A 22,741-nucleotide genomic window follows, 5' to 3' on the forward strand; every position below is an offset into this window, starting at 1 on the left:
TACATTCAAACATACATTTTTTGTCTTAATAATATTATATTATAAATATACATCTAATATTGTATATGTTATTATAAAAATTCTTATAAAAACTTTAAAAAAATTGTCTATACTTCAATCAACATTTTTTAGATTTTTTAAAAATTGTTTAAACTATCAAGATGAACCTGTTATCCTTTAAGAAAAAAGGAATTAAATTTTATTTAAATTATTGCTTAATTAGGCTTAAAAACTTTGAGTAAGGTAAAAATAAATAAAAAAGAATTTTATGAATGAATTACTTTGCTTTTCACACATTAATGTAGTAAACATAAATTAATTCAATTTTTAAATGAACTTTTCAAATTAAGGTTCTTTCATAATAACACATTTTTTTTTAACAAAATCAAAGATTGTTTGAACTCTAAGAAAATATATAATATTAGAGTAGAAATATTTCTTGAAATTTTAATCTCCTCTCATGAAGACATGAAATAACATTTTGGAAACAATAGGCTGTATAGCTTAAATGTAATATATTGTGAAAGCAATAGGGGGTATATTATTGTGTCATGTGATATTTTAAATCGCAAGTAATCTGTTACAAGCGCGCGCGTTGTGGCAATACAATACAAACCACGCACTACAGTCATGGAACAAACAGTTGATCGCTTGTTTCTCCACGATACGTGCCCCGGGAGCCAAGGACGTTTTTTCGGGTAAATACTTTAGGCTTTCGCCGCGGCTGTATGCACTATGCAGTTTGTGGTTCAACAATCAGTGATGCGGTTGGTAGTTGAGTAGTTCTTCGTCGTTGTATCGTTAGTCAAATCTACGCTGATAAAAAATAATTATAATCTAATATCATAAAAACAACTTTCGATCGGTCGTCGCCTCGTCGGTCACTAGTCGCTGTCACTGTCAGTACACGGTAATATTGCAAGACGTGAGTTTATATGCGTTGTGCGCGGCTGGCCATCGTGTATATAGTTTAACCGAAATCTAGTCTCATTCGCCAAAAATTATAGATTATTAAATATTTTATAAAAGTATTATTCCATAATCAAATTATTTGTCGTCTGACGCACTTATTTAATCCAATAATATTAAACACACATACACTATGGCCGACGAAGACGCTCTACACGCCAATGGCAACGTGCACGAAGAGAATGGACATGTGCCGGAAATTGAGCTCATCATTAAGGTAAATCTTTGTTTAATGTTTACGAACATTGTCATTTTCATTTGAAAGTTGAAAAGTTTTTACAATATATTCATTAGCAAAACTAAACATTTTATATGGTAAATTTTAAACGTTTAGAATAAATATATAACGAAAAAACTTCTCGATTACGCCTTCCTTAGTTTATTCTAAGAAACACTGAGTGTCTACTTAATGTATTATGTATATAATAAATCTATAATTTTGATTAAATAAATTTGAACTTGCATTACTTAATTGGTTAGTATTTTTACAAAATGAGATGTTATTATTTATGTTGAATATTGCGTTACCTGTTAATACAATTGATAAATTTTATTTTAATATTTACTATTAAAAAAATATTTAAAGGTTTATCGTTCATATAATCATGTAAATACTAAAATATTTAAAAAAAAAAATATGACCTCGTTAATGTTTACATGACGTAAAACTTATTTAACTATAGGTAGGTACTAAGTAGTAAAAATATATTTCATATTATAATATTACATACCGGCTGCGATAATATAGGCGAATAAAGTGAAGTATGTGATAAAAGAAGGTGAATTCATTAAGTTATTGCCATTAACACATGGTTTAAACGAGAGATAGGTTACGCGTTTTTTTTTTTTTTTTTTATTGAATTTCCCAACATTTATTAATATTTAATGTCTGAGATTGAAGTTACCGGTTTAACTTTTTATAAAATAAGTACTTAAATAGATTGGGTTAAACATTTAGTAATGACCCCGAGATTTTTTGCACATATCAAAAAAAAATTATTAGATACCTATCTAAAATCTCATTATTTTTATGACGAAAAATAAGCATCATATTTATACTTCAATAATTATTAATTAAGCACTGAGCAACTATTACTCTTAATTATTAATTAATTGATCGACTAATTGGATAATATTTTAACAATTTAACTAATATAAAAATGACTAACCATTGATCAACAATCACATTAATCGTACCTAGGACTGTCATTGAATGCGTAATAACATTTTATTATTTATATAATAATTAATGTTTACATAATTTTAATATTTAATAAAAATTAATACCGTATACTAATAATACTTATATATTATTACTATTCTTTTAAATTATTGCTTTCAAAGAGTTCCCTGTAAAATGTAAATAAAAATAAACTTAAATTTTTTGGAGGAATTTAAAAAATAATAATATTACTCATTAATACGTATTTAAGTTTTTAACTAATGTTTATTTAACCCGAGTGTCAGATATTCGAACAAAAAAATTATTATTCATGGATATTAGTAATTTAAAATATTACGTTAAACATCGGTACTAATAGGCAAGTGGCAACTATTATCAATTATCATACAATACAATATACATATTGATATGTATTATGTTAAATAGATTTAATTGTTTTGTCAATTATATACAAATGTACTTATTGAAATTATGTCTGAAATATTATCATTAAATAATATTTATTATGTTTTATTTGGTATATCAAAAATGATTTAAATAATTCATTTTCATTTTGTTGGACATAAGTTTATGAAATTATTTCTTATTTTTTTTTCTCTTTTGGTTTGCTAGGAATAAAATTAAATCACCGATAGGAATGTGTTTTATATCTAATATTATTCAATATTTTCTTAAATTTTTAAGTAAATTTTCTATGTGGTTTGATACTTGACCAACCACTAAGAGACAATTAATTATTGTAATTTGTAATATATTAATTGTATAATGATAATCATAAAAAGTTAATTTGTGTATTACACAATGTTGTCGTTCGTACAAATTACAACCACGAGACATGAACTAAAAAATCACCTTAATTGTTAAGATTGTATTAAAAAAAAAAAAAAATTATAAAAATCGGTTGTTTACCATTAAAATATATAAAAAAAATCTGACAATTGCATTACTTGTAGCCCTTATATTCTAAATCTTATCGCCTACTTCAAAGTATATAGTATAATAATTAATAATTATAATTTTATCAAATATATTGTGACGTGTTAACGATTTTAAAATAGCTGACAAAAATTGTGACACCATCAATTAAAAAATTGAAATGATACGCCCGAAAACGATCTTTTTAAAGTAAAGAATTTTTTGGAAAACTCTATCTCAATTTTTATTGTTTAGAAGGATTTACTATCAAATAAAAGTGACAGATCCTCATATATAAATGCATTATAATATATAACTATATAATTATCATTTCAATCAGTATTTACAATATTAAAGTTATCTAAATAATTACGAATGTATAACTATTATTAAGCCATTAGTAACTTATATCTCAAACGTACCACCTACTTAAATACTTATTATACATCATATTATTTATCTTTAATGGATAGATAATTTAAATTTAACTCAAGACTATTATCTGTATCAATTATAGCTTATGAATATTGTGCAATTACGTACTGCTTTACTCAATTAATCCGTTTAATGCTTATTAACATTTATTTTTCTAAATATTTTTTTAAAAAGACAAATTTGTGGTTGGTATTAGTGATGTTTAATTTGTTCTGATAATATTTGTTCAATTGCAATGGAAACAACTAATAAATACAAATACAAAAAGTATGTTATTTAAAAAGTCGTAAGATTTAGAGTATTTTGTCGTCTCTATAGTTCAGCACTTAAATACCTCGGCGTTGAGACGCATTAGTTTATTTTGTTTTAACGGTACATAATATAGGATTATCACTGTACCTACGTAATAAAGAAATGCAAACCGGCTGCGGGTGGCGTGTGTGTGCTGTTACTCCCTTGTCCTGTAGTATCGTGATGGTGGGTCTCAGTGCAGATGTTTCGCCCCCGCATGCTTCCTCGACCTGATCACCCCTGGGCCTCCTATTAAATACTAACTGCACGTGCGCAACCAGCGTTATTTTCAGCTGCCGTACCTTGTCTGCGTCTTTGCTATATACTTTATAGTCATAAGTTCACTATACTGCAACTGTCAACTATACGCCTATAATTTTACAACTAAACCATTGTTAACAATATTTTTCACTTACAAATTTTTTTAGGTAGATAATTTTGTATAAGCTTCTAAATATGAAGTATATTACATCATTTGTAGTTTCACGATACTTAAACGACTAATTTTTTGTTGAAATTTGATTAATGTTGAATGGTGTATGTAATGTACTAAAATGATATAAAAATGTAATATCTACATTTCGTGACTATTTAATTTCAATCATATCTATTCATTTATATTAGAACGTGTGTTTAATGTATATAAATTATCAATATATGTTTGTATAATTGTGTAATTATTTGTTTCACCCAATTTTTGCTATAAACATTAAATTTAATTATTTGAATTTTTAATAGAATATTATAGTTAAATTCAAAAGATTTAATCTGTTATTTTCACTAATAATATATATTATGTCTCAAAAAATGTATATTTATTATTTTCAACGTCTCTATAATCAGGTATCCCGATTTAGTAACACATTTGAAAAATTTCTTATCATAGTATTTATATTTACAAATAGGCTTCTATGGTTTATCGTAATATCAATAACAGATGTGATACCAAAAACTTATTCTTTAAAAATGTATTAACTTTAATGAAAATAATATTATAAAATTACAAAAAAAAAATGGTTGCCTTAAAAAACGAAATTATGTCATACATAAAAATATTCTAAATTTTACTTGTATTATATTGTTATATTTAAAAATAAACATATTTTATTGTGTTTATAATATTTTTCTACAAACGATTGTTAGCAGTTATAATAGATTTTCAATGACAATGACCACTATTCCATTGTTTGTACCTCGATTCGTTCCTTTAACAAAAATTATGAAATAATAAGAACATGTAGGTTAGCTTGTATGTTAAGTATCTATAAATATAAACAAATAATGTTAATTTTTTAGATAGTGTCTATTTATTTATTTTTTAAACTCAATCACAATGTTTTATTGTTATTTAAGTGCCTATGATTTATACATTAATTAAGTACTAAAATATTTTGATTTTAATAAACCAATAATTTATATATTGAATTATATTTGCATATATGATGTAAATTATTTAAAAAAGACGTTTTGTTTAGTTAACCAAACTTATTGCAAAATAAATAATGTACTCAGTCAATAGTCACTCAATAATTAGGATAAATTAAAGCTATATTCTTAACAATTAGACCTGGTGGCAAGTTTTGTTTGTTAGGTCAAGGCAGCAATTAATCACACCACAATAGGTATCAGCATACATCCGGCTATGGAGATTTAGTGATCCACGTTAAACAAAATTTACATCACAATACCAATTGCCTAGTGTTTTAACATATATGAAATAACATTTGATGTGCCCACGCTCATTGTTTAAAACTTGTCAAGTAAATATTTAATTTAAGTTCGAATGGTTTTTAATGCAAGTATTTTCTTTTACTAATAATTCACAGTATTTTTAATAAATAAGCAAGTTAAATTTTAAACCTACTAAATTATCATAAATGTACCTATTATGTTATAAATTATAATATAAAAAATAATGTAAACAAATATATTTATATTTATATTAAAAGATTATTGTATAAATAGTTAGTTTTGGAACTTCTAAAATAATTACGTATTTAAATTTTTTGTCCACTGAAATTTTGAATCTATTTTAGTGTAAGACAATGTTTTTTCTTGAAATATATATAATATTTAATAACATCGTTTATGTCTTTTATGGTTTAACAATAGGTATAGTTTAAATAATTATTTTAATGAATTAACTGAATATGTATTGTGTAGGAATCAATTTTTCACAATAAATAAGGAAATAAATAATATATATATATATTGAGAAAATGTCCTAAAAAATAGTATTAAAATGGCTTTAGAATTCTTAAGCATCATTATTAGTCTATTGGTAATAAATTATAATTATAATAATTAGATAACTAAAAGAGTAATGAGCTGAAACTTGAAAGTATTTATAAGATTTGTAATTAAAAAATAACTTGTTTAAAACCCGTCCACTAAGATTTCTGATTTTTAAAAGGGCTATTTAGAATTTGAAACATGTTACTATCTACCTGAAGAATTGAGTATGCCTGAAACTTTTTTGTTCTGGAAATAACTATGGTTGTAAAACTAATACGTTCATATATCGCCTATCAAAGAATCTATAATATCATGCTAACTCTTTGTCTATACTTATGCCAGGCCTATACCAAGCTTACAAAACAATAACTTTTTGTTTCCCGGAAAATCGGAGGCAAAATGGATTATTCCGCAACATAATTCATCATGACTACGCAATGTTTGTTTTTCATGTTCGCTCAATAGCAGAAAACATTGAAAAGTTTCCGTATTATTCATGTTTTTGTCAGAGTTGATCTTATTTGGTATAAATAATAGTTGACTCAACATCCTACAAATTATTTGAGAATAGAGAAAACTTATATTATTTTTTAATGAATTCCAGTATATAGTTTTTAAATGTTTAATTTAGTATAATTTTTAATTTTAAAACTGGTACATTCTTATGAATATTTTTCTATAAAATGTAACAAAAATTGTACACTAAAGAATATTTACAGACAGTAAATTCAGTAAAATATATTAATATCATTATGTAGTCTTGATATATAGATGCAACAAGGTACTAATCACAATACCGCACATTGGTATATTATTATTATATGGTTTTTTCCCCATCTTTATCACGTATTATATATTCTAGTATTTAATTATTGTGACATAAAGAACATAATATTATACCATTGTATTTTTTGCATTTTATACTTCTATACAGTAGGCGTACAGTATTTATCATGGTTTTATAATAAGTAATAAGTATGATCTTATAATAACGAGGATTAAAAAATAAAACCATTTTACAGAAGTCTATATGTTAATAATATATACTATTTGTTTACTCGTATAACCGTGTTGTTCGTATAAATACGATAGAATATAACTATATTTGAATCCCATACTCCAACTGTAACTATACGTATTAGTCGTATTACGTGCAAACTATAAGTACTATATAGTTTTGTCATTCTAGGACAACATTACTTATTGTATATTCTCATGATAAACAGTATCTATTTACTGTTTGTCATTTTACATCTTGTTTTGTTCTCCATTGTTAATGTGTTACGGTTTGATCGTTTATCATCCGTTGACGTGATTTCTTTCCCTTCTTAATTTTATTTAGGCCTCGTGCCGTTTGTGGCATTTCTATTCTACGCTAATAAATTGATAATCGCAATATTCTGTCCGACTATCAGACTGTGTGAATTGAGTCATTTCTGAATAAAAAGAAGACTTTTGGAATTTGTAAATAAATATTTTTATAATGGCCTAAACGTTCTATGAAAATCATATAAATTATAATATGAAGTTCAAATTACGACGTACTTATTAGTATTTTTAAATTCTAACATAATAATGTTTGTTTGATCACTGAATACTTTTTAATTAAATTGTATTTATGTATACCTATATTTTTTCATTGAACTAAATTATTTGCAAATAATGTGCTATAATATGTACTTACTCAAATTATTTAGTAAACGAATTTTTTTTTTTTAGTCACTAGTATTAACTATGGTAGCTCAACAATTACATTTTTAACAATTCTTAATTATATTATATAATATAATAAAGCCATCATCCTTTTTTTAAGAAATTACAGTTTTAATAGTTATTGTAGATTTTGTATTGAGTATGGAGTAGATATTAAAAGGGATATTAATAGTATAAGCACATTAATTAAAATTAGGCGGTTGTCCTGTAGGCAGAGCTTGCAATTAAACCACTTAAAATGATTGAATTATTTTAGATTCTGAGTAAAATAATGAATATATTTATTTTTTTTGTTTTTATTTGTGTACTCACACGGTTTGAATTGAAAAAAATCTTCAATATTCAACCTCAAAAGTTATAACTGGTGTATACAATTTTCAATACTTCTCAAATCATAAAAACAAAAACAAAATTTAAGAAACTGATAATTTTTATTCGAAATGTATTTTGTTTATTTATTTTAATTAAAAACAAATTTCAACTAATTGCATTTTCGAGATGAAATGTTTTATCTTTTATATATTTTTGAAACTTTTTACTTATTTTAAAAGTTCTAAATAAGTTATTAATATCTTAAGTAAAAAGTGTTTAAAATTAAAATTTATTAAAGTCACGAATATTTGAAAATTATATTTTAAATAAAAAAATCATTAATTTTTAGGTTTGAAAATGTAACATAAGATTTCTTTAAAGTATTTTCTACTAGGATTTAAGAAAAAAAGTGTCTAGCAGTTTACCTTTTATTTTTTTTATTAATGAAGTTAAAATTTTTATGAAATTGGATATTTAAATGTTTAATAAATATTTCTTCTAAAAATGTTTTTATTGTTTTCAAAAAGTATATTAGTTATAGGAACTTATAAGAAACTTATAAGAAATATTCCACTACTACTTATTACCATTTATTTGTTGATGTGTTACAAGTTACAACCATTTATTATTTATTTTGTTAATTTTTCGATTTATGATTTCAATACGTCGATAACGTCTTTATCCATCTATAATGTGATTAACGGCTAAAGTGCGTTCACTATGTTTAAAATAAATAATTCAATTTCAAAAAAGATGTTTTTGGCCTGTCAACGCTTAAAATCATTGCTGATGTATTATTAATTTTAAGAATTTTCGTAATAAAATAAAAAATGTTGAAACAAATTTAGTCATTTTTTAATAATTTTGTTGCAGTTTAAATACATTTTTTAGAGAACTAAAATTCGAGTCCTAATTTTAAGCTTTAACTTAAATACTTATTTACTCATTATATAAAGGTATGACATACCTATATAAAATATACAATTTACATTCAAGTCTATAGTTATATAGTATTATGTATTGATACCTTTTATTTTTTATGAGAATATTTATTTCGGTTTATAGTGTACTCGATATAAACTTATGTAGTTATGATAGCCATAGTGTACTATATCTACAACGTGTGAGTTTTTATTTAAAGATTTATGAACATGTGTTGTCTACAGAATGTAGACTAGAGACTATAGAAGGGGAACTTTTATTAATAAAAACTGACTACTGAACATTCGTATCTGTAGTATATCTTGTCTAATATATAATAACCGATATAATAAATCATTTTTTTTTATTTTAAATTTTATCACTTATATCTTAAATTTTAAAGATTAATTTAAATTAAATATTGACTATAACCCTAGTTGAAAAAAAAAGTAGTTTGATCTATCTCTTATATAAGAACAACAATGTATTATAATAGTAAAATATTTATTATACATTGTATATTTATATACGTGAATTTTATATTATGTAAATTATTTTGTATACATTTTATTAACATTATTATATTAATATTATACAAATATACAATATTAGTACTGCTATAAGATATGATTGACATATCATATATTACAAAGTAACATGTAGTAATAATATTTATGTATTATCTATAATTTATTGCATTAAATATTATATTTTATTAAAAATGAAGAAAATAAAGATGAGCAAGTGGGTACCGCCTTGCTGTTCAATAAGTGTTAATTGGATTACTATAATGGGTATATTAAATTTGAATTTACGATGTATCCTTGTATATAAAAAACAATTCTGAATGGAGATGGTCTATATCACTGAGTATATTTCATAATATGTTTTTCAATATCGTTATTACTTATTAGTACTTTGTGTTCAAAAATAAAAAAAAAATACTAAAAAAAAAAATAAAAATAGAAAAATAGAAATTTTTTTTCAAGATTAGTTTGTGATGAAATCGAATTTGTTACTTTATAATAATATAAAATACAACATTAAGTCTCCACTTATAATTTTTTTGGACTATAAAAAATAATTAACATTGTTATTTATCATTAAAATTGATATCGTCTAATTTTAACTTCAAATCCGAGTTCCTGGTTTGTGTTTTTTAATATTATTGTTTATTACAATTTAATGATGTAAAAAAACTAATTTTTGTTTTAAAAACTTACTAGGTATCTTTCATTTTATAATCAGTTAACCATAAAACATTTTAAAAAAATCGAAGAAAGTCATAACAATATAGTAAACAGTCTATAGTAGGATTAAATTATGTATTTTTCTTACGTCAATTTTATTATTTATGACATATGTTTAGGTGTATAAATTTGGTTATAGCTATATTGTTTTAGCAGTTAAAAATTTACTTTGCGAGTTTGTGAGTAACTAAGTTCCATATTATCTTATATTAGGTTTTTTTTTATGACTAATAGTATAAATAATCTTAACGTTATATTGTTTCATTACTGACATTACAGTCGATTTCTCTACTTTCAGCTTAACTTAAAAAAATAAATGTTTCTTAGTTGACATATGGTATGTTTATTAATTACATCAATAGGCAGAGCTTAGCTTTTCCTGAAGCAAAAATATATTAGTATTCGTATACATCATCGTTTGAGCCCCATATTGTTCTAGGTTCGGGTCGTGGCACCCATTTTGCTTTCTCCTTATCATACAATACTGTTTAATGTTTTGCTTTCTCTCACATGTGAGTATCTATATGACCTATGGTCATGAACGGATATTCGTTTACTGTATATGTAAGTGTTGTCATGGTTCATTTGTTTTCTGTTTGTGGACGAGAAATCAGTCCTTAGTCTATATGCATATGGTCAGCAAGTTAATATTGACTTATTCCTCTTTACTATACTACCTTAATTTTAAACGTTTAGAATAGTATTCTGAACGTTATTATAAATTATTGTTAATAGTTATTTTTATAATTATTAAGTATTTCATAAGTTAACCATATTATTTCATAGCTAAATTTCAAATTCGCAAGTGGTTGAATTATTGCTTAATAATTATGTGAATGTTTAAAACCGATGGTTTAATAATAAGTAAAATTTTTCAATATCTTAAATTTTAATTCTAAACATGAATAAACTTGTGATCTACAATTTTAATGATACTTTATTTTTTACATTATATACCATAATGTATTTAATTAAAGAGCAATAAAATTAATTTTTGTTTAATAATAAAAAAATTTTAATTTTTTTAATTCATGTCGTTTTTAAAAATTTCAAATTTTAATACTTTATAATAATAATTAGTTTTTTTTAGAAATTTCTTGGATATTTAACTAAGGACCATCAAATTTAATATATTTATAAATATAAATGCACAATAGATTATACAGGTAGGATAAACTATTATTTTAATTTTAAATTATAAATGCTAAATATTATAAATAGTAACTTGTGTTATAAGATGTGTTAAAAAAAGTTGCGTAAGTAGGACGCTGTATTGAATTTAAATTCAATATAGTGCATTATTGTATATACAAAAAACGGTTCCGAGCAGAGATAGTTTGTCAAGTAATATTACTAATTTACTGATTTATTATTTTATAGTGTTTAATTATTATAATAGTGTATATTTATACCATATTATTAAACTTATATAACTTCAAATGTAATAAAATCTTTCTGTAAATACCGTAAATCAGTAAAAATAAATTCATATGATAAATATTAACATTTAAAAAAAATTCAAATATACTTATATCATTTTGTACAGAAAAATTTGTAAAAGTTTTAGTTCTCACGAATAATACTTTTAAATTATAATAAAATAACGATTTTACGTTATTTATTGTATAAATAAGTAATTTGGTCCAAATTTAAACAAATGTCAATAAAAAATAATTGCTTTTAAATATTTTCAAGCATTTTAGTATTGATATGAACTTTTTATGAGAAATCTTGCATTACATTTTCAAAAATTTTGACCCAGTGAATAATTATTTACAGAAATTTATTGAAAAAAAAAACTAAAAAAATTCAAAATGTCTGGTGTTTACAAGACCATAAACTCCTCAAAAAAAGATAAAATATTTTAAAAATTGTATCAAGTACCTATTTAAGAAATATTAATATAAATATTTAATAAAAATTTCAAGTGTTTATATTTTGTTCGATTTTAGATTATAAAAAATTAAAAATCAATTTTTTTAACAATCTTTACTAATTAATAATTTATTATTAAAGTTAACGGTGATTTGAATAAGACTAATCTTATTTTATTGAGTACCTACGTTATCTATAATACAAGTGATTAATTAAATATTATACTTTTGAGTCAGTTATTGACCCAGTTTCAATAATTCAATTTTTATACAGATTATTATGTTGCATAATTTTATTTAACAATGTAATTTATGCGTACAACTAAATCATAATATGTAGTTTATTTGAAATGTTAGGTTGAGATAGGTCATACATGTATAATACACAACTATATAGGTATCTAAAAACCGCTTAAAAATATTTCCGCGAACTGTTATTGAACTTTTATTATTACATATATATTATACCGCCCCGCGGGGATAATGACACACATAGAATGTTGCCCAACACTGGCAACACTACTACGCTATAATAATGTATAATATAATATCTCCGCGGAAATGTATCTTATATGTATATTATATACATATATATATATGTGTGTGTGTGTGTTTGTGTGTGTGAAATAATATAGGCTCGGATAACTAGTTTTAAAATAAAAACCCGTTCTGAATGTGTAAGGAAATTGTGAAAGTAGTTTGTCGCCTTTACTACAAACTTTACGATCTTATTTTATGTTTTTAAAACTGTCGCTTTCATTCGAATGTATTTAATGAATACCTTCCACCCGTGGGTCATGACCCTGCAGTGCTACACACTAGGGAGAGGTTAAATTAAACATTTAGTTAAAAATATTTTGTTTATAAATATATGAATGTTCATTGGTGGACTTCTATTGTGTCTATAGTGATTAGCCCGCCTTTATTTTACGAATTGCGCATTAAGTCAAAACTTAAAAATAATGCTCTGTTACGTACTTTGTAACGTTAAGACTAAACATATTATTATTATTATTGTTGTTATACACGATGATAATTATTTTTACCCATGCTATAAGTCCGATACCGACAAAATATCTCTCCTATACAACAATCGATTCTTACAGGAAAATTGTTTCTAATAGGTAACAAGTAATAGTAGAAAACAATTTATTTCTATAACTCTTGTTCTTTATATAATATAGGAGTAGAAAGGAATTGATAAAATTTATTTTAATTTACCATAGTAACTTAAGTTTATGACGTTAAATTCTAATTGAATAACATATTTTGAATATATCTCATTAAAACTATTAAAAACGAGAGTTGATCTATTCGTTTCGTATAAACCAACTACCAAATGATATAATATAACTAAAGATGTTCTGTTATCAGATTTTATAAAATGTAATAGTCAATAAAATAATCAAATTCAGCGTTTATATTATATTAGATTTGTTAATACTTACTACTTATAGTTTATCATAATATAATATATAAAATTGTTTTTAAAAATCATACTTTTTGATTAGTTATTATCTTGTGACACCATTAATTTAAATTAATAATAACTATCCATTTTAACGATTGAAAAAGACGTATTTAAAAAAATGAACATTTTATGATGTACGATTTTAATATAGGCGTTACCTTAATAAATATTTGAATGATACTTATAGGCTCGTGAAACAAATAATTATTATAGCTCCCTAACTTGCGTCTCTGGTTATTATTGTAATGAAAAATGTCTGCAACTTATAAAAACATAGAATTATAATGCCTTAATTTCATAATGTATTTGTTTATTTAATATTTTAATATTTTAAATTAACTGGATAAAATGTTTAACTTGATTGTTAAATGTAGTTATATATATATAGTGTATTTCCTATTAACTATAATAGTATAATGCTATATACTTTAGTCTATATGCTTAGGCTATATTTACTATAACTATTTGTTATAATATTATGTTTATTGACCTTTTAATTGTATTTAAAAAGATTATTATTATATCTTATAAGCATGGGTTATTGTGAGTTATGAGTTATGACTAATATATTAAGAATATAAATTCTATAAAGTGTAATAGCTAACTTGAGTCATATTTGTTTGCTCGAATCTGTTCGATTGCATTATAGTACATACATAGTAGATTGGATTATTGTGGCTTAATATTACTCGTTTTTTCCATAAAAAAAAAAAAAATAATAATATTAATAGTTTATAGTTATGTATTTAGTTATACATTAGATATATTTTTGATCATATTGCTTACTAGTAAATATGGCCTAAATGATGTACGTTGTTTAAAAATAGTGTTAATATAAAATTTATTATCTATGTGTATATTTTTTTATTCTATAGACATCAGATTTTGGGTTAGGTTAGGCATAATGTTTAAAAGAAAACACTTACGAAACTTTCTTTGTAAATTTAATGTATAATTAATGAATTTTTAGGCTTCAACAATTGACGGTCGACGAAAAGGAGCATGTCTATTTTGTCAAGAATATTTCATGGATCTATATCTACTAGCCGAATTAAAAACCATCAGTCTTAAAGTGACTACAGTAGATATGCAAAAACCTCCTCCTGATTTCAGGTAATTTTATTTATAATGATATTTAATGTGAACATAAACAAAAATGTTAATTTAATAAATAGTTTTGATTTATGAAATAATGTTATTTATCTTAATCAGTTGACTAAATCTTACACAATTATGCTGTAATGTGATCAAATACATAAGACACATCGCAATTTGTATTATATTATTGGATCTTCGCCGTTAAAATAAAAAGTAATACTACATTTTTGAAACAATATTGACCAATAGCCGATGTTGAACATTTATATTCAATTTTGTACAACTTATAAATTATTTACTTTTATAACGTAGGTATACAATATAGGTTGTATACTATTTGTAAACTGCTTAAATCGTTGTTCATATAAATTCGAGTTTTACAATAATTTATGTTTTTTCTTTGTTGTCTGTCATTATATTTTAGAGTAAATAATTTTTTATAGTCTTCAGTTATTGAGCTACATTTTGGTAAAAAAATTGATCAAGTTGGTACTTTGTGGTGTCAAAAATAAAAACTATCAGCTCTTAACTTCTAGTACTTATTAATTAAGAATTTTATAGACAGGATATAATTTTGAAAAAATTATTCTTTTTAATGTATATAGAAATATAGCTATTTATACTTGATAGACATATGCAATATTCCACTTTTTCTAATTATATTAATAAAATTATAGTTTTTCTGTCTAAAATCTTGAAAAATTGGTATAAAATTCTTCTCTTATTTTTCTTATAGTAATTTAAAAATATGTTAAAATAATAAACAAAACTTTTAGATTATTTTAAATAAATTTTGCAAAATAACAAAAATATTAGATTGGTCAATTCATGTTTTAGTAATGCTGAACCAAAATGCTGAAACAAAAACGTACGACGTATTTAATTCCTTAAGTGCTTCTTGATGAACAATAACATTTTTTTTTTTAATCATCAGATTTAAAATTTGTGTGTGTGTGTGTGTGTTGTTTAATTAAATAATCATTTGAAGTATTTTAATGAAGTTTAACCAAAATTAAACGCCCTACCATGGCACATTCAATTGTGCTAATATAGATTCCAATAATTTCATTATAAAAGTATTCATAAATATTCAGAAATTGTTTGATCTCGAATTTTATTAGGTTTTTATGTATAATGTGATATTTATTATTTTTTAGGAGTAACTTTGATGCAAATCCTCCACCAATTTTAATAGACAATGGAATGGCTGTTTTGGAAAATGAAAAAATCGAAAGGCATATCATGAAGAACGTGCCAGGTGGATACAATCTATTTGTACAGGATAAAGAAGTGGCCACGCTGATTGAAAACTTGTACAGTGTAAGTTAAACTATATAGATGGTCCTAAATCATTTAATAGCTTGGTACACATATATATCTGGCGTGATTCCTAAACATCAACCAATTTACTTTCCATTTTGTGTCATTTATTATTCGCTAAGAAGCTAAGAAATGATTCATGCAATAAAAAAGTAGTTTATCTGGTTTTTGTTTCTTCTCTTTGTACTATGTGTATATGTGAATTGCAATTTCATTCCTCTGGGATAAGGATCATAAGTTCAATAATTCTATAAAAACTGTATAATTCATAGTAAGCATCGGTCTCCCGCATCATTGGACAATACACAATGCCTGTTCCTGTATAATATACGTATATTATCATGTTTTAAAACTAACGTGATAAGATGATATAATTGTATACTATATATTTATGGTTCATAAAGATGAAATATATTCATACGAGTACGTCATATTTATTTATATTTACGTTGTAAAAAAAATAGTACTTATGTTAATATGAAATCGTGATAATGTATAAAGTGATAAAATCGTTATGGCCAGTCTAAAATAAAGATGATGCAGATTATTTTTACTTTTTGACTGATATTTGAGTTTTGGCATTGGGTTATATACGCTTTATATTTGAGAAGATATTATCATCATCTACATTGTTTGAATAATGAATGGCCATGCCAAAAGTTGTCCAGCTGAAGAAATGAACTACATAAATACTTCTAAAAACATTACATGTATATATGTACTATGTATATATATTTTGATTTTAGTATAATATTAATAATACTATATACACTATACAACACATATATATTATATATACAAGGTAAAAAAAATCAACAATTTTAACTTATTTTATTGGTTTCGTCTATATAATATATACTCTGTTAGTTTAATTTTGAATAAAATAATTAAACTATTGCTTTTTATAGTATAAATTCCTATGACAAACGACATCATGTGAATTATTTGTAAATTTTATCGTTATGCGAAGGTCGTAATATTTACAAAATGCCAGAGGTACCCTTTTAGTTTAAATACTTAACAAGGAAAATATACTCAATCGTTTGTCTAACACTCTGACGATGTGACATCTGCAAGTGTTCCTTGTATGGTAAGCAAGCAATCGACATGTAAACATAATATGTTACTCAGTGAATTTTACTGTCAATAAAGCTCTCTAAGAGAAGTGATACCTCTCTCTCGTTCACTTGGAACACGTCGATCATTAGCTTTGGTTGTAGAAATATGCTATTTCCCCACAACCTGTTGTGAAGATTGTTTAACGCTGTTTGAACAATGCGTCAATTATCTAGAATGCGTGTATAACTTAGTTAAACTACAGCCCTCGATTTGTTTCGAAACGACATTCATTTTAGATTATGCATTCGTTCATTCCGACACACGAACCTACGTACTGTGCATACGCATACGCATATATACATAGTGTATGTATGAAAGAGAGAGAGAGCTATAATGTTTAAAATGACGTTCGACCTAAATAGTAATATCTTTGTTATTTCAACTTGTTCAAATACTTCTCCCCTTTATGGGCCTCAATTATACAATTGCATTTTAAAAAACTAAACTCAGTTCTAAATTTTATTGGAATAATTTTTTTTTTTTTATTCAGCATGATATTAATGTTGATTTGCATATCTTTGGTAAATTATTAACCTCAACATTCAATTTACCGTATTATTAAATAATATTATTTTAATAACATAAAATAAGTTTTTTCTCGTATTAAAAGCTACATTTTATATAGTTACAATTTGATGCAATTTATATGTTCACTAATCCTATCATTGTCTCAACAAAAGACAGTAATATGAGTAAAAATATAATATAAAAAATTTAAAAAAATAAAACACTAAGGTTCATCATTTATTGGCGTTTATGTTTCAATTTTCGTCACATAGATATTTCAAGTATTATACGTCTTTCTTTAAAAAAAAAAAAAAACATACTCACGTATTTTACTACCTAAGTAATTTTTTTTCTTGAAACTAACATAGTTTGTATTTTTCTGAGTACCTACTTAAATTATTATTTTAATAACAATATTATGGACATATTTGTCATAATATAAAGGAAATATGATAGTCAACAACTTATAGCGTTCTCTAATTTTGCATACTGTCGTATAATTGAATAAGTGTATAACTAAAATTTAGAATTTGATAGTTACTGACAGCTAGTTACTAAATTCGAACAATAAAAAGAAATAGTAATAATAATTTTAATAATGTTGAGTTACGCAGAAAATTAAAAACTATCAATTTTCTATTGAATATGGAGTTTTGTTTACAATAACGCAACAACTATATACTAATTGTATGCTATTAAATATTTTATAACATACGTATGGACTTGTATATCAATTCATTAAATATATATTTTTTTAGTTCTAATTAATAATAATTACGTTGTACCAATGCAGGTATTTTCTACATGAGTGAGTATACTTAAAATGTGGATTCTCGTCGGACGTCGTTAATTCATAAATTTATAAGTATTCAATTTAATAATCAAAAAGTATTCATAATTTTGTATTAAATAAGTATGAAACCCATTGCTATGCCGACTGAAAAAAAATGTTGTACATAATAGTATATTATAGTATATATAAAAACATTATAATTTGTAATTTTAGTAAGCAGTGGTGGAATAATGTTTATACCTATAATATATATAATATGAAACAGCTCTTAAATTATTACAAATAAAATTTTATTATTTAAAATTTAATTTTAACGTATTTCAATTTAATAAACTAGAAGTTGTCAAATGGTTAAAATGATTAAGCCCAATTTAAACTTGAAATATTTGTCAGAGCAAAAAATATATATTTAAAATGTAATTTATATTCTATACAATAAAAACAAAACAAAAATTCTGTAATATATTTTGTGAATCTATATTTTTTTCTATTTGTGCTAATTAATAATTACACTTTTACTAATTAATGCATAGTTGGTTTTTTACCTATTCGCCATAATTACTTATTACGAGTATAATATTGTTATTTTATGTGATTAGATCAATTTCAAATACTTCAATCGACTATTATTATTATTATCATGTATCAATTGTATAGTATAACTTTTGCGATTTACAGAAGCTGAAGCTGATGCTATTAAAAAAAGACGACGTAAGCATAAATAGCCTGTTGTCTCACTTGCGTAAAATAAATTTGCATTTAGAGAAGAAGAACACTCGGTTTTTGACTGGCGACACAATGTGCTGTTTCGACTGCGAGTTGATGCCTCGTCTTCAACACATCAGAGTAGCTGGTAAATAACAATTACACCATTGTCGTATCTATACAATATTGTTTTGTAGTGTTAGTACGCATTTAAGAGTCGACAATCGGCTCCTATTTTTATTTTTATATATTTACTACGACACAATAATGTTTACTATCGAATAAATGTATTAGGTTAAGTATAGGTGTATATTATAATATAGATACTGAACAAGATATATATATAAAAAGGATTCTGTTTATTGGTGCACAATTTATATTAACATGAGGTGGTATTTTTGTTTTATATATTTGCATATTTATTTTTTTTAATTTGATCTTATAGTACTGTAGCACTGTACTTATAGCACTAATATACGTGGCGTACGAAAAATTAAAAATTAAAATTTAATTCTTGCATATTTTGACATTGTATTTTTATTCTTTTTTAATAGGTATATAATATACCATTAGTATTATAATACAATATGTTTTTCGTTAATTATTTATTAACATATTTTGTGATAATAATTAACAACTCAAATATTTTTTTAATAATATACATGTTTATTTCATATTTTTATTTATATATTAATATTACTTTGTTTTTTATTCGCATAACTCTTAAAACAAAAAATGCCTTCTAATAATATTGTAAGATATATTAAAAACTACATTTTTTTGTTATTTTTATTTCACCTCATTTTTTATGCAATATCTACTAATATGGTTTTTTTATTACTTATAAACATAATCCCTAGCTGTGTATTAATTATAATAATCATGTACTACACTGTCCAATTTTGTAAATAAAAATAGGAGCTGATTGAGACATAAATTGCGACTGTCAAACGACTCAAATGTATGATAAATAAATTGATGGAAATAAAACTAAAATATTGTACGTTTGTCCATCTTCTGTACAGGTAAATACTTTATGGACTTTCAAATGCCGTCCGATCTGAGGTACTTGTGGCGTTACATGTTACACATGTATCAGCTGGACGCGTTCACCCAAAGCTGTCCGGCCGACCAAGACATCGTCAACCATTACAAACAACAGCAGGTCTGTAATAACATGCGACCTGCAGGCCGACGTCCTAGTCTCCCGACACTAATTTTTTAAATTTTTTTTTTATCAATAACAAAGCTTACAACTATATTGGGTCATTAGCCTACGTTTACATTAATTATATACTTATAACATACATTATACATTTTCTTACAGTTATTTCCATTATGTTGTATCTTAATATTATATTTTGGTGTCACTATCGAATATTATAATATATATTAACCATATTATAATATATGGATGTCTTATATACCTTAATATTATTTTCGTCGGGCCGTATGTGTGTGTTTAATGTATACAAGTGTAGAATAAAACTGGTGTGCAAACATTATATCTTAAGCTATCCATAATTTATTACCAGAATTTTACCCTAAAAAATATAGATATAGACGAGATACAGTGTTTTATGGATTTTATGTAGTTGATGTTTTATAATGTATATATCAATCCCAATTATAATCCGGTGATACTAAAAAATGCGATTTGATAATAAAATTTAGTTCTTGTTTATTTGTTTTTCAAATTAAGTAGCTATTTAATTAAATAGTCGATTGATTTTCAATAAAATGCTCGTGCTCGTGTTTCATTAGTTTTTTTCTATCTTACTACTTATCTTACCGAATAGAACACTACTTTAAAAATATAAATGCCTACAGTTAATTCTAAATTACATTTGTTAAGTAATGGGTTATTATAATATTATATTATTATTAATTATTATTCATTAATCAAAGATATCGTTTGTACTAAAGTAAATTTTAATCCAAAACAAAAACATGGATAAATAACAAAACGCTAAATACAAATCATTTCTTTGAAAATTGAAATGTATAAAATAGATATCAACTATGCAGCATTAAAACTATAATCTTTTTTTTTAATTTTATGATTGAACATTATTAAAATTATTGTAATAATTATTATTTCTTACAATCACACAAAGTAAAATATAATATAAAAAAAATATTTGTGAAACACTTTGTAGTACTTATCTATTTAAAAGAAAAATACAAAATATTCAATGGACAAATTATTACTGAAACGTTCATCCGTTATAACTTCTGAACCGAATAACTTTCAAAGCTTATGAAATTTGAAAATGTTGTTGAGTATAATTTGTTTTTCGGCTTAAAAACATTTAATTATCCAAGAAATTTCGTGATAATACCTACGTACACTAAATACCTTCATCTATTAATTATAATGCATTAGATTATTATTTAATAACAGTTATAAATAATTGTAACGATCAATGATAAAAATATAGTATGTAAAAACGTAAAATATATCAGATATATAATAATATTTAATTAGGGTATTAATTATAATATGCCATTCGGAGGACTGGGACCACGCTTATACCGGTCGCCTCCGCTTTTACCACCGCTCATTCTAATTATACGATTTTTTGATAGAATCTCATGTTACAGAATGTCAAGATGAAGAAACACGAGGAACTTGAGACGCCAACGTTCACCACGTCCATACCGGTGGAGCTTGACTTGCAACAAGACGAATAATGGCGCGAGTATGGTACGTACGTGCGATAATACCAATCTATGTACGGCTATATATTATATATGTGTATATATACATACTACAAAGTGATGTAACACGACGATTTTATATCCTTGTCATCCGCAGCTGCAGTGCATAATATATTGTACATTTATACGAATAAAAACATATTGTAGTACGTCACGATGACATCACCACGCGGTAGACAACAATATTTCCGTTAAATATTTTATGTATAATGTACAGAGTGAACTGTAGCTGCAATATACATTATAATATTATTATTATTATCAGTGGGTGTACCTGCGATTTATTTCTTCTTTCGGTTTTATTTTTTTTTCTCATATTTTTCTAATCTATCTACGGTATTATGATATACTATAACATACACGCTCGTGTACTACTCCTCTTGTTAATTTATTCGTAATAATATATACATATATTTTGTAATATGTATTATACTATATTTTTATTAATATTATCCAACTAAACCGAGTTATTACATATAATATTATATATCATTATATTAACCAACTATTTATAGTATAATACGTACCTATATTTATAATATTATTGTCGTGCCCATCTACATAATAATATTATGTACATTTCCATTAAAATATATATATAATATATATTATGTAAAAAATTATTTTTGTCAATAGTGCCTTGAGATTATTCTAGTTATAATATTATTTAATATTCAAAATTGTATTTAGTATTATTTTTCGATATACTCTAATAAACTTAATATTTATTTAAACCGGTCGTATATTCGTATATTTGATATCATTTCTTCGCTCCACGACTTTTTTACAAACGGCGTAACAGGTGTTGGCGTGTTTTAACGGTATTGTATAGTATTCACAATGTCATGTCATGAATCCATTTGTGTGTTGTGCCTACAGTTGTACGACAAAAACTATAGCACGTAAGTA

The 22,741-nt window shown here is 24.4% G+C and overlaps 1 protein-coding gene across 2 annotated transcripts; it reads left to right on the forward strand.

Moving 5' to 3' along the window:
• The first annotated feature begins 718 nt into the window (after positions 1-718).
• Positions 719-22,293, forward strand: LOC112600572 (chloride intracellular channel exc-4). 2 transcript variants are annotated; one of them, XM_025347836.1, is made up of 6 exons: positions 719-1,186; positions 14,540-14,682; positions 15,825-15,987; positions 19,085-19,259; positions 20,137-20,276; positions 21,716-22,293. In XM_025347836.1, the coding sequence occupies exons 1-6, from the start codon at positions 1,103-1,105 to the stop codon at positions 21,803-21,805; spliced, it is 795 nt and encodes a 264-aa protein (XP_025203621.1). In that variant the 5' UTR covers positions 719-1,102; the 3' UTR covers positions 21,806-22,293. The 2 variants fall into 2 exon arrangements, with proteins under 2 accessions (XP_025203621.1, XP_025203619.1); XM_025347834.1 differs by having other exon boundaries at positions 1,103-1,186; positions 21,701-22,293.
• Positions 22,294-22,741: the final 448 nt, after the last annotated feature.

The sequence above is a fragment of the Melanaphis sacchari genome, unplaced genomic scaffold (genome assembly GCF_002803265.2).
Source record: "Melanaphis sacchari strain LSU unplaced genomic scaffold, SCAv2.0 Contig65_pilon_pilon, whole genome shotgun sequence".
Lineage (NCBI taxonomy): Eukaryota > Metazoa > Arthropoda > Insecta > Hemiptera > Aphididae > Melanaphis > Melanaphis sacchari.